General features: G+C 35.8%; 3 protein-coding genes and 1 pseudogene across 6 annotated transcripts; 1 reads left to right on the top strand and 3 right to left on the bottom strand.

Annotated features, from left to right (window-relative positions):
* Nucleotides 1-164: 164 nt before the first annotated feature.
* Nucleotides 165-1,243, bottom strand: LOC125868837 (glutathione S-transferase U17-like). The gene is made up of 2 exons (XM_049549413.1): nt 923-1,243; nt 165-539 (listed from the first exon to the last, which is right to left on the bottom strand). Exons 1-2 carry the CDS (start codon nt 1,241-1,243, stop codon nt 165-167), a joined length of 696 nt encoding a protein of 231 aa, XP_049405370.1.
* An 860-nt stretch (nt 1,244-2,103) lies between these two features.
* LOC125867352 (glutathione S-transferase U17-like) lies at nt 2,104-3,957 on the bottom strand (annotated as a pseudogene).
* Nucleotides 3,958-5,825: 1,868 nt separating this feature from the next.
* Nucleotides 5,826-9,096, top strand: LOC125867340 (HIPL1 protein-like). Of its 2 annotated transcripts, none has more exons than XM_049547801.1 (7): nt 5,826-5,959; nt 6,067-6,224; nt 6,697-7,470; nt 7,709-7,925; nt 8,041-8,219; nt 8,335-8,558; nt 8,640-9,096. In XM_049547801.1, exons 1-7 carry the CDS (start codon nt 5,872-5,874, stop codon nt 9,031-9,033), a joined length of 2,034 nt encoding a protein of 677 aa, XP_049403758.1. In that variant the 5' UTR covers nt 5,826-5,871; the 3' UTR covers nt 9,034-9,096. The 2 variants fall into 2 exon arrangements, with proteins under 2 accessions (XP_049403758.1, XP_049403759.1); XM_049547802.1 differs by having other exon boundaries at nt 6,697-7,474; nt 7,713-7,925.
* On the bottom strand, nt 8,801-13,847 carry LOC125867336 (pentatricopeptide repeat-containing protein At1g05670, mitochondrial). 3 transcript variants are annotated; one of them, XM_049547793.1, is made up of 5 exons: nt 13,786-13,847; nt 10,283-12,755; nt 10,024-10,096; nt 9,443-9,720; nt 8,885-9,027 (listed from the first exon to the last, which is right to left on the bottom strand). In XM_049547793.1, exon 2 carries the CDS (start codon nt 12,663-12,665, stop codon nt 10,413-10,415), a length of 2,253 nt encoding a protein of 750 aa, XP_049403750.1. In that variant the 5' UTR covers nt 12,666-12,755; nt 13,786-13,847; the 3' UTR covers nt 8,885-9,027; nt 9,443-9,720; nt 10,024-10,096; nt 10,283-10,412. The 3 variants fall into 3 exon arrangements, with proteins under 3 accessions (XP_049403752.1, XP_049403751.1, XP_049403750.1); XM_049547795.1 differs by lacking the exon at nt 13,786-13,847 and having other exon boundaries at nt 8,801-9,027; nt 9,549-9,720; nt 10,283-12,858; XM_049547794.1 differs by lacking the exon at nt 13,786-13,847 and having other exon boundaries at nt 8,811-9,041; nt 9,549-9,720; nt 10,283-12,858.

The following is a 13,847-nucleotide window of genomic DNA, read 5'->3' as shown; positions in this document are numbered from 1 at the left end:
GTAACTTAATTATTTATGTTTGATCAACATGTACGAATCTCTATCGAGGAGAGTTTTTTAGCACATTAATAACAACAAACTTCTTTTATTTTTCGTCTGTTTAAACAAGATCTAGGAAGAGACACTCTTTCCTTAAGAAAGCACAGACAAAGAAATCAGAGGCATTAGTAATTTGAGGTAGCTTTCTTCATCTCGATATACTTTCGATAAGCTTCCACAAGTTTCTCAGGCTGTGGAATGATATCCTTTACAGCTTTGTCTGAGAAAAACCTCTCATCCCATTCAGCTAGGCTAGGCAACTTCGTTTCATCTAATATCTTCATTTCATCCATTATCTCGATTGCCTTCACCCATCCGAGTAAACTACCAAGAACAATGCCAAGGTAACCAATTCTATCTCCACCAAAGTAAGATTTACCTTTGCTTATCTTGATAAAAGCTTCCTCCAGCAGCATATTCCCTTCAGAAATTTTCTCTACCACAGCTGTTTTTGCTTCTTTTGCTTCCACGTTCCTAAACTCCACAACCAACGGATACCACTGCAACCATTTTCTGCAGATTTAATGGACAATTCCAGTACACAAACTTATTGATTTTCAAGAAAAGGGGTAAAACAAGAAGAAACTTTGATGAACTTAACTACTCATCCAAACAACTTTTCAAGTATGGTAATGTTCGGTTACTAAATAATAAGTTCAGTGATCATACGTGAAATAAACCACAAACAACATATCAAGCTTAGTAGTTACAAATTCAGCTACAACGTACTTAGTGTAGTCCCACAAATTGGGGTCTAAGGAGGGTAGAGCATACACAAACCTTACCTCTATGTTAGAGGTAGAGAGGTTGTTTTGATAAGTTACAAATTCAACTGTTACCAATTATAGGACATGAAATGGTGATATGAAAATTAAGTCTTAACCTTTTCATCTATATAGGCTGCCCAAAATCGTGCTATGGCACGATCATAGGGATCAGAAGGAAGAACGGAAGGACCATTAAGCCAAGCTTCATCGATGTACTGAAGAATGACAAGGGACTCACGGATAGGCTGTTCGTCGTGGATCAGGACGGGGATTTTCTTGTAAACAGGATTGGATTTGAGAAGCAGCTCACTTTTGTTTAACACATTTTCTTGTATAAGCTCATGAGACTCAATAGACTTTATCTTGAGGGCTATTTCAACGCGGTTCACGAATGGGCTTGCCCATGAACCTAGAAGCTTTACACTACCTGTTTCCATGACTGGCTTCCTCAACAACTAATATTGAAGGAATGACTAATAAGAAGAGTTCAGCACTCTATTTTAATGAAATATCAGTTAGCATTTGATGCTTCTTGCACATAAGTTATATCTACCAAATAAACAATATTGTAGGTGGGGATCAACTTATTGTGCTATGCTTTAAATAAGATTAACAAACAATCTTATTAGTCCATTCATAAGAGTAATTTGTTGATTTATAACTTGCACTTGACTCATAAGGAAGGAAGGAGGGACTAATAGGCCATGCTTGATCGATATATTGCACGATGAGGAGAGACTCACATATAGGCTTTTCAGAACGGAACAAAACTGGGACTTTCTTGCTAACAGAAACTTGATTTTAGGAGAAGCTCACTTTTCTTGAAAGCATCCTGTTCGATGAATTCATGCTCGATGGACTTCAAGTTTTAGAGTCATTTGAGCACGATTCACAAAAGCGCATCTGTTCCTTCCCAAAAGTTTTACAATGGTGGTTGCCATAGCCAACTCAAGGAGTTGAAATGCAAGCAATTTAGTGCAGAATTAGACACTCTTTCTTTTATGTCCCTCTAGACCTCGTTAGACGAACAATGTAGGATCAGCAAGATTCTCTTTGCCCACGGAAAACTACTTCTTGGAGGTAGCAGGCACCGCGTTCAAAATATACTAAGTTAATGCAAGTCAGAAACTAAAGTTACTGTCCTCTGTTGCTTAAGGCACCCCATTCGGGTTTGATTGTGTTGTAACTCACCACAAATCTCTTTAGTTTTCAGCTCAGTTAGTTTCTGAATTCAGTTTGGTTTAGAACATTTCAAGTTTCAAAAATTGAAATAAACATCAAATAGACACATATAGAATTAACCAATAAATAGTAGATCTTGGCTTCATAATACTCATTTCTTAGTAGTTTGTTACACAATACCATATTAAACCTTCCAAAGACCAAATGTTGTTTCAATATATGGTCTTAGCTAGATTCTAGAGATTAAAAATAGATACCGAGGCTTCATAGGCTAAACATAGCGTATGGATTTAGCTAGATGCATTAGCTCTAATTTTGGGTATAAGGTCCTTAGCAGCCTCAGCAAGCTTATTAGTTTCAGGCATGACATCTTTGACAGAACTATCGGCACAAAAATCTTCAGCCCATTTGTATAAACCTGGAGTCTTGGCTTCATCAAGCAGTGTGACGTTGTTCATCTTCTCGGTCACCCTCATCCAACCTAAGAAGCAGCCAAGTGCAATGTCCACGTATCCAATTTTGTCTCCGCCAAAGAACTTCTTTCCTTTGCTGCAATTCTTGAAGGCATCTTCCAACAACACCAGACCGTCGAAAACTGGCTCCAGTGCTGCCTTTATGGCATCCTCTCCTTGGGCAACCGCTAAGCAACGGAATATTGGAAACCACTGCAGCATCAATAAAAATATTTGTTAAGGAAATAGACCTCAGTTAGCTCATGACGACAACTTATTCTCTCAACAAATGTGAGACTCTAACACTCTCCAGCACACGTTCAAGACTGAACATCTGGAGCGTGAACAACATAATTAAGCAATTAGAAATGCTCTATTCTTAATAGCTTAAACGTTTAGATAACACAATCACACAATTTCAACATGGTATTAGAGTTGCCACTGCCAAAGAATTGGACACTACAACATGTAAGAGGAATTTTCGAGACATACTAGTCCTACAAAGTGGCGGTCTGAGGAGGGTAGAGCGTACAGAAACCTTACCTCTATGTTAGAGGTAGAGAGTTTGTTTATGATAAGTTACAAATGCAATTGTTACTAATTATAGGACAACGAGATGGTAATATGAGAATTAAGTCTTCACCTTTGTTTATCATATTTTGTTGTATAAACTCATACTCAATAGACTTTATCTTGAGGGCTATTTCAACCCGGTTCACGAACGGGCTTGCCCATGAACCTAGAAGCTTTACACTATTTGTTGCCATGGCTATCTTCCTCAACAACTAATATTGAAGGAATGACTAAATAAGAAGAGTTCAACACTCTTTTTTAATGAAATATCAGTCAGCATTTGATACTTCTTGCACATAAGTTCTATCTAGTAAATTATGCTGGTTTGTCCTAGCTACCAAATAAACAATATTATAGGTCGGATTGTACTATGCTTTAACTATAGCGAGCACCCATTAATTTAAAATTCTGAATACGCCACTGTATACACATCAAAGATACTCGAAATGGCTACAATATTCAAGCACATCAATATCAAAATGAAATGTAAAACACTACATAAATAATTTGAAGTGCTCTCTCTAATAACTTAAGCTTTTACAGTTACGAAGAGAGATGTGTACCTTATCGTCAATATAACATGCCCAAAATCGGGCAATGGCACGATCATAAGGATCCAAGGGGAGAATAGAGGGACCAGAATTAGTCCATTTTTCATCAATATACTGAACAATGTTGAGAGATTCACAAATGGACTTTCCATATGAATTAGAACTGGAATTTTCTTGTAAACTGGATTTGATTTAAGGAGAAGATCACTCTTAGAACTTAACTGTTCCTCCAAGAAATCATAACACACTGATTTTACGTTAAGCGCGATACGAGGCCTCATGACAAATGTACTAGGCCATGATCCTAATAATTTCACATCATTTTCAGCCATGATCAAAGCAGAGTTAGAAACAGAAGATGCAATTTGTGATTTTTGATAAATATTATTTGGGCAAGTTCTTGATCACATATATAGTAGATGAGAAGATTGAAAGGAGAGGACCTTATTAGTTTGTCCATTTGTTGTTACATTCTAACATTTTGAAACTTGTAATCTTAAATACGTCATAACATTGACGTGATTCATAAAAGAGAAAAACACATCATTTCACCCTTAAACTTGTCTGCACAACTTACTTTAGACACTTAACTCCACAGACAATTATATACCCTCTTAACAACTTTAAAGTGAATTAAATATCACCTCAAAATTAACGTGAATATTAAATTAAATATGAAAATAAAAAAAATGTGTGTTTAATAGTAAAAAAACTGAAAATGTGGGCTTATCCTCATTAATTATTCATGGGAACTTTCGCAAATAGTCACTATAATAAACTTAAATACGCTTCATAGTTATAGTTTGTATATTTACGGGCTGTAGCTATAATTTAAATTGTTTCGTTTGTATAATTCGTGGATTTGTATAATTCCCAGGTACATTTGTATAATTCAGTTACTTTTGTATAAACGCAAAATAACGAATTTATACAATTACAAACATCAGAAGTGTAAGCAGTTATACAGATTATATTATACAAATTTCGAATTATACAAAAGTTATACAAATTCCAAATTATACAAACGTGTGAATTATACAAAACTAAAAAGTTAAACCGCATAATTATAGCTAAAAGTAGGTCGCAAATTATAATTAAGGAAAATTATAACTATATTAACTAATTAACTAGTGTATGAATAATTAACTAGTGTATGTTTGATTATTCGCATAATTTTCCTATTCATTCACAGTGATTAAAGTCTGAACCCACTATTACAACCACTTAAATTGTAGGCAAAAAGTACAATCAAGTCAAGAAAATAGAAAGCAATAAATGTATACACCTACAAGATAATAATATTAATGTAACACATTCAAATCCACCTTTTAAAAAGTAGAAAAAAATAAAATAAAAATTCCAATTTTTTTTTTATGGGTTTGTAATAAAATATCTATTTATTTGTCCTTTCAACCACTACTCATCCACTAAGATTTATGTATAGTTGCTACAAGTCAAAACCAGAAGTCTTTAGAAATATTATTATTGATTGTGCCTTCCAATTTCTAACCAATTTTGGTACACATAATTCAATCATACCTTAAAGTTAAAAAGAGCATGAGAAAATTCAAACACCTTTTGGAAAATCATTACTTAAAGTAGTTGTGGTTGATATTGTTCTATTCTCCATTACGATATTTTCTTTTTAAATTTGTTTTAAACTATTTTATATGAGTTATGGTTCCTTCAGAAATTATCTATGTACTTCTAAAAGATAAGAGTAAGATTATGTGTACATCATCCTCTTCAGATTTTACTTGTAAAAGTACACTGAGTATATTAATAATAATATTTAAAAAAAAAATTATACTGTAATGTATAATATACTAGACTATATGGCAACCACCTTTTCTTTAAGTTTCTAATTACTTGTATTATAGATGTTATCGGTAGTTATCTTTAGGTAATCTTACAAGATATAATGTTGCGACGTCAAATTCATACGAATTTAATATTTTTCGGCTAAATCTGAATTCCCCAAACGACCTTACAACATAGCATTTCTTTTACACTACCAGTACACATGGTTAAATTCATAATGTAACATATTGGTTCACGTAAATTGAATAAGTTTTGCCTAAACTCTATGTACATGTCAAGAAATCAACTAAATATTTGACCGTAAACTCATATACAGTGATATACTTATTAACTCATAAATTTTGAATCTTGAATCTGCCTCCGTCTTGACATAAGAGTTAAACTCATATTCTCATATTATTAATGGAAACATTTTTTTTTTAAGAATATGGTAGCAAAGGTTCATTTATCATTTGTTCTTGTCCTCTCAATTTCATTTTTCCAAAAATGAATAAATTGCTCTTCTCATTCATTTGTCTCCTTTTGTATAACTATATATCTCCATCTTATTCACTCCCTTTATGCACAGATTTGAGTAAGTTATTTTAATGTTTTTCAAAAAAAATTTATCAAGATGTCATTTTTATACAAAAGTTTGTTTTCTTTTGCTAATTGTTCTTCTTCAATGTGTGATATATGTAGGAGCACCTTTTATTTCAAAAAAGGCTTTGGCTTTTTGTCCATATAATGGAAGAGTATGTTGTGACTCTTCTAAAGATGTGCAATTGCAGAAGGCTTTTGAGAGTATGAAAATATCTGATACAACATGTAGTTCTGCTGTCAAATCAATACTTTGCTCAGTAAGTTTTCTAATTTTGATAACTTATTGCTCGGACTCTTCAAAAATATTGTCGCGCACTACTTGTTTTGAATCCTTCGAGAAAAATTCACTACTTTTGAAGGATCTGGCATTCTTGAAGAGTCCAAACAACATTGCTCATATATGTTAGTGGAAATTGAACATTTTCTTCTTTTTTTTTCTCCTTCATTGAGCGAGGGTTTTTCGGAAACAACCACTCTACCTCACTAAGGTAGGGGTAAGGTCTGCGTACCCCTCACCCTGCACAGACTTCACTCGTGAGACTGCACTGGATATATTGTTGTTGTTAGCTTAATTTGTTCTTTTTCTCATATTCTTGAAGAAAAAACATGAATTTTTACAACTTACATCAAAATAGTTTCATCATCTGATGAACAAGTTTTGTTCTTGTTCTCAAGTTTCTGCAGGACTTTGTTAACTAATCCAAAAGATTTCCCTATTTTTTGTTTCAGACTTGTGACCAGTTCTCAGCAGAGTTGTATAAGGTAAAATCAGGGCCAAGACCAGTTCCTGTTCTTTGCAATTCAACTGATGCATCAGCAAACAGTTTTTGTTCATCTGTTTGGGATTCATGCCAAAACATACCAATAACAAATTCTCCTTTTGCACCATCCTTGCAAACCAAAGCAGGAGGGGCAAAAAATTCAAACTCCTCCTTGCTAACAGACTTCTGGCAATCGAAAGCCGATTTCTGTGAAGCATTTGGTGGAAACTCAGATAAAGATTCACTATGTTTCAATGGAGAACAAGTTTCACTCAAGAAAAACGAAACTTTACAGACTCCGAGTGGGATGTGTTTTGAGAAGATTGCTGATGGAGCTTACCTCAACATGGTCCCTCATCCTGATGGATCGAACCGAGCATTCTTTTCCAATCAGGCTGGAAAAATTTGGTTAGCAAGTATACCAGATCAAGATTCAGGAGAAAGCATGGGGCTTGATGAATCAAGTCCATTTGCTGATTTGACAGATGAAGTATATTTAGATGCAAGATATGGGATGATGGGGATGGCTTTTCATCCAAATTTTGCCAAGAATGGCAGGTTTTTTGCATCATATAACTGTGACAAAGCTAAGTCCCCTAGCTGTGCTGGAAGATGTGCTTGTAATTCAGATGTTGGTTGTGATCCTTCTAAGATAAACTCAGATGATAATAAGCAGCCATGCCAATACCATTCTGTTGTTGCAGAGTTCAGTGCTAATGGGACTGCACCAAATCCATCATTGGTTGGTTTTGTGTTCTTAAGCAGCTAGATAACCAACCTTTGTTGGTCTGATTCTTTCTATGGGCTTATACCAGCTTTGATACCATGCTGAATTACGTTACCACCTCCATCTTTAAACTTAAGCTGTTAGAATCTAATTCTGCATAGGGGATTAGAAGTTTCTCCAATTCCATTTCAAAAGGTTTCATTGCAAGCACTATATGTTGTCTTGTTTGATTGAAATTTCATACATTTTGTAGGCAGAGAAGGTGAAACCATCAGAAGTGAGGAGAATATTTACAATGGGGCTTCCATTCACAGCTAATCATGGAGGACAAATACTCTTTGGCCCTGAAGATGGATATCTCTACTTTATGATGGGAGATGGTGGAAGCAAGGGTGATTCTTTCAATTTTGCTCAAAATAAGAAGTCATTGATTGGAAAAATAATGAGGGTTGATATTGATAACATACCAAGTGAGCACTTTGATTTAATTGTTTTACAATAATTGACACAAACTAAAAAGGCCAACTGCCTGCCTTGTACTTTCTTGAATTAGGTCATGAGATACTAAGGTGATTCTTTCATTAGGTCAAGAAGAAATATCAGACCTTGGACATTGGGGTAACTATTCGGTTCCTCGAGATAATCCTTATTCACAAGATAAGGATTTGCAGCCAGAAATTTGGGCGCTTGGACTGAGAGATCCTTGGCGCTGTAGCTTTGATTCAGAAAGGCCTTCTTACTTCATCTGCGCAGATGTTGGCCAGGTTCAATGACAATCTCACTTTCGTTGGGGCTATAACATCTCTGTTTTTAAGATCATTTCAACAGACATAACATGCTAGCTGATATCTTGACTCTGAGTTTCTGACAATCATGCAGGATCAGTATGAAGAAGTTGACATCATCACGAAAGGCGGAAACTATGGATGGAGCATGTATGAAGGTCCTTTACGCTTTAAAAATGCTTCAGCTGATGATTTCATGGATCCCATCTTCCCAGTGTTAGGATACCGTCATTCTGATATAAATAAAGAAGTTGGATCTGCAGCCATATCAGGTGGCTATGTTTATCGATCCAAGACTGATCCCTGCATATATGGAAGGTAAATATGAACACCCTTGTTGATATAAGATTGAAGTACATTAGCGAACCAAACTTAACAGAAGGATGGTTGCATTTGCAGTTACCTCTATGGCGATTTGTATGCTAAGAACTTTTGGGCAGCTCAAGAAAATCCATATAACAGTGGGAACTTTACAGCAAGAGGCATTTCTTTCCGTTGTGCTCATGATTCCCCTCTCAATTGCAGCTCAGTTCCCAATAGTCCATTGCCTGCTTTAGGTTACATATTCTCATTTGGACAGGATAACAGGAAGGATACCTATGTTTTAACAAGCACCGGTGTATACAGAGTGGTTCGTCCAAGTCGCTGCAACTACACTTGCTCAATGGAGATAGCAAGGACTGCTGAGAGCCCAGGTCCCTCTGCACCTTCAGATGGTCACGTTGCTAAAGCAGATCTCTGCTCGGTCCTTTTTCTTTACTGTCTGCTGCTTTTGACTAGCTTCATCCTGTAGTTATTGCACTGTAATTATGAGATCAGTGTTATACTAAATACACAAGCTACAGTTTGTGTTGGAGCAACATTATCTTGTCGCAGAAGATAGAATGCAACTCTTAAGATGAAAACCATGATCAACCCTAAAAGCTAAACTATTGTCCTTCCTATTTTAAATATCGCGAGACTTCAACCACAGAAGCATATCATATCATATATTTATGCAACATTTTAATTAAGAGTAAAACATTAATAAAAGAATAAAACAACAAAGCTAACTCAAAGCAACATCAATTTCCTCGCCAGAGAATTAACTTAACTTCAGTGGTTTGGTGACTGAAAAACAAACTTGACTAGAACAGGTACTCAATTAATAATGCTTTTGACTTAAATTTAAAGTTAAATAAATTGCATGATCAACAATTTACCTCTCCTGAAACTGATACCACCAGGTCTATGGCATAATTAGCAAACTGTGTGAGATAATTGAAAATTTCATACATATCAAGAAATAGTCATTGAATATAATGTAACCTCCTTCAACAGTTTAAACCAGGTTAAACAATCATGCATTCCTTGAACCGCTACTTCCACATATCCAAACAACAGCCTTTCACAAATCTTCTCCTAGTTTCCGGTGCTTTTTGACATTAATTGGTGGTATTGCAATATACTTCATTGCAGTAGAACTCCAAGTCCACGACACCTGATTCACGAAGAAAGATGAACGTTAGATCAATCACAAGCACTTCTGCAGCTATGAACATCAAATATAGGTTAAAATAATGCGGTGCCTTGGAGTTTCTGTCTTTACATCCTCAACACCAAAGAACCTCCCACCCCACCAAAATAAAAGTATACCACAGCCATGTACAAGTCCATTTAAAGTTTTGTACCCTTACCAAAGTAGTTCATATAAAGGTTTGTATCGGAAAAAAAGAGAGATAGTCTAACGTGTTCTGTTTTCCACTTTATTATAAAGGAGGAAACTTGAATTTGCAATTTTTACCTAGCTTGCATGCTTCTTTCTGATCCAAGCAGGATTGCTTTAAAGGTGATTCATCAGTCCTCCCTTCACCTCCCTGCATCGCATGGTACAAATCTAAGCAAAGCAAAGAAAGCAAAAGTGCACTGAAATGCTAAATTGCAGCATGCATCTAAAACTGTACTCAGCTTTAGATCTTTGAAGAAATGGAAGTGAGTTAAAAATACACAAATACCAAGTTTAGTAAACTCGCCTGTCTCAAAATATCATCTTGACGACTTACAGAGTAACACAACTTGAATTGACTTGACAGCACGAAAAAGATTAGCATCATTGGGAGCAAGACAACTAGTTTTTTGTTACTAGTTCCAAAAATAGCAACAAGATGACCAGCAACAGGATGCAGAAACATGTCACCTATTATCAGTCTTGTCTGCAAGACATTTTTCTACTGCTTCATCACAAAGCTCAAGCGCCAAATCAAAGTTCCCTTGTTCATAGTTCATATCCGCAAAGATAGAGTAAAGTTCTTTATCTGCCAATAAACCATATCTTCTCATCTCTTCAAACATTTCTTTCGCCTCAGAATACTTTTTCCTCTTTAAAAACCCTTTGATGAGTGCATGATAAGTCTCTAATGTCGGGGTGAATCCCTTCTTGATCATTTCCTTGTGCAAAAACCAAGCCTCTTTCATATTTCTAGCTTTGCAATGTCCTCGTATCAATATGTTGAAGGTATTGACATTTGGTACAACTCCTTGGCCCAGCATCCCCTTGTAAATTTCTGACGTCATACACATATTATTTCGCACACTATACTGCTTCATAAGAGAATTGTAAGTAGTAGCATTTGGTATTATACCCTTCTCCAACATCCACTTCAACAGTTTATCACCCTCTTCTAGCATCCCTGACATACAAAAGCCATTCATCAGAACGTTGAATGTAACTATTGTGGGTTGGAGTCCTCTGAGCAACATTTGACGTAGTAGTCCATGAGCCTTGCCCATCTCTCCTAATTTACAATAAGCATCCATTAGAGTAGTATACGTAAAAGCATCAGGACAGATCCCTGCAGCTTCCATATCTTCCATCAACTTTACCGCTTGATTCACATCTCCAGCTTTACAAAAACCATTAACAAGTGAGTTGTATGTGTAAATATTCAGTTCAAGACCCTTTCCACACATCTCGTGGAGAAGTTCATTTGCTGTTTCAAGTTCCCCTAGTTTACAGAGCCCATCTACTAGTGTAGTGTAAGTCACAATATTTGGCACAAACTGCATCTGAACCATTTTGTTGTGAAGAGAAAAGGCTGCCTTTATCTCCCCTGCCTTGCAATAACCATCAATAAGTGTTGTATAAATGAATTCGTCAGGTTCTAACCCCCGGCCAAGCATATAATTCAACAACTTATCTGCTTCAGCAATATTTCCAGTTTGACACAGACCAGAAATAAGGGCAGTATATGTTATCAAATCAGGGGTAATGTTAAGACTCCGCATCTCATTGAACAGACTGTATGCAGCACTTATGTTCCCAGTTTTGCAGAAGCCATCTATAAGAGTTGTGTAAACAACATTATCTGGAGTGATTCCCTGGGAAGTCATCTCCCTCAGGATTTTCTCGGCATCATGCACTTTGCCTCTCTTAGACAAAAGAAGAATTATACTGTTAAAAGTAAATGCATTTGGCTTCAATCCTTTTACTTGCATTTCTTCGATGATCTTCATCACTGATTCAAGCTGTCCAGCAGCACAGTATCCATTAATCACAGTGCTGTAACTTACAACATCAGGCATACAGCCCCTCAGCTCCATTTGCAGGAGTAAGTTATGAGCTTCTTTAACTTTCCCTATCCGACAAAGAGAATGGATCACTATATTATGAGATTCATTGTCCCAGCAAACACCCACTTCAGAAAATTCATGAAAGACCTTTAGCATCATTTTGTGCCCCTCAATCTCATGCGAGAGACGTGAAAGGAAAAAGTTACATGAAGAGACAGATAGAACTAAGCCATAGTGCAACATTTTATCAAAAAGTTTTCTTCCATAATCTAGACTTCGTAACTCAACAAGCACTTGGAAGAAAATATCAAAAACAAATGGATTAGAACCCCAATCCTTATAAGTGTATATTAACTTTTCAAGAAACTGGGGGAAGAAAACTGTCACATCTACACTGGGTCTTGCCCAAAAATCTTGAATAAGCCTATGTACTGTCTTTGCATCTTTTTGTGCAGTAGCAATATGCACGATAATACAACGTACCTCAATTGACGGGTCCCTCCGTTGACACCACCAATCAAAGAAATCTATAACCAGTTTGTAATCATTCTTTATGGTCATGAGAACCCAAACGATGTGGTCAGGTTTGATTTTTGATTCAAAGGGCTTTAAGACACGCCGAATGTGCTCAGTGTAACGTTGCTTAATAGAAGTCGATACGTGCTGCACAAGTTCAGAGTCTCTAATGGAGGGTTTTTTAGGCGAATAATCTGGAAAAGGTCTTGCAGCAGTTAAAGTTAGGCAAGAAAGCTTTTCAACTGCAGAATTAGTTGAATATGAAAAGAATGACATGTGTTTTGTCACAGAACCCAAGTATCGATGATAAGACAAAACTTGACAATGGTAAGGAAAAACAAAAGCAGAACACCTCCTCATATCTCTTTGAGAGACCCATTAAAGCTTGCAAATGCCATGGCTCTCCTCCATGTATAAGATCAATTTATAGAAACTTCATCTCTTTGTCACCTGTAAAACAAATAGGATGATCACATTAAACATTGATTATTGTAACTTTTTGTTAAGAAGTCAATTTCTGCAAATGCAACATCAAGAAAATAAGGAAATTGAATAAAGTAAAAAAATCAACCTATCTGATGCTGCTGCTATTGACAACAACAACAACAACTTAAACGGTGTAACCCCACAAGTGTTGTCTGAATGGAAGAGATAAATCAAGATATTTGTCACATTAGGAGGATGCCAGTGAAGGAGAAGGAACTTGGATTTGCCGGAAAAAGAGATCGACTATAAAGAACCTATCAAAAAATATTGTTTTATCATAAAGAACCTATCTTTGAAACCCAATTCTCAAATTCTCAATCCCAATTACAACAAGAAACAACAAAATACCCACTGTAGTCCCACAAAGTGTTGTCTTGGGAGGATAGAGTGTACACAGACCTTACCCCTACCTCTAAGGTAGAGAGCTGTTTCCAATAGACCTCGGCAAATAAAAAACAGATGGGTGGAAGAAAGTACAAGAAAACATAAGTAGAGAAACTGGAAAGTGGGTGTTTTCTGGTCAGATTTCTTGGTGGAGAAAGTAGTGAAGGTTGGCTGATGCTGTTATTGCTTCACCAATAAATAAACATCCATAACAGAAACAGCTAACTTAAACATTTAACTCACTATTCAACAAAAGGTCTTGCTCAATGCTCGGATAGTAAACATCCTCCACCTCCAACTCTAAGATTATGAGTTCGAATCACCAAAGAGCATAAAGCTAGGAGCTTTAAATTTTATTTTATTTTAAAAAAAAACTCAATATCCTGTCACACACCCAATTGATATATAAATGCTAATTCTCTTATTCTAAATACAAAATTAACATATTCCATCCATAACAGAGTCTACAAGATAAGCTATTCTCAACCTGTAAGCTAAAAAATTGGAAATTAACTCAAAAAAACATACAAATAGAAGCATAAAATGACATTTACAAGCTTAATTTATGAATAATCATTCAAAAAGGGTATTAGGGTTCTTATTAACATACCATTCTTCGTCGGAGAAGAAAGCTGGTTGTTGAATCCTCTGGTTATCAATTTGGGCCTCTGA

The sequence above is a fragment of the Solanum stenotomum genome, chromosome 6 (genome assembly GCF_019186545.1).
Source record: "Solanum stenotomum isolate F172 chromosome 6, ASM1918654v1, whole genome shotgun sequence".
NCBI lineage: Eukaryota > Viridiplantae > Streptophyta > Magnoliopsida > Solanales > Solanaceae > Solanum > Solanum stenotomum.
This window is presented reverse-complemented; position numbering and strand designations above follow the sequence as displayed.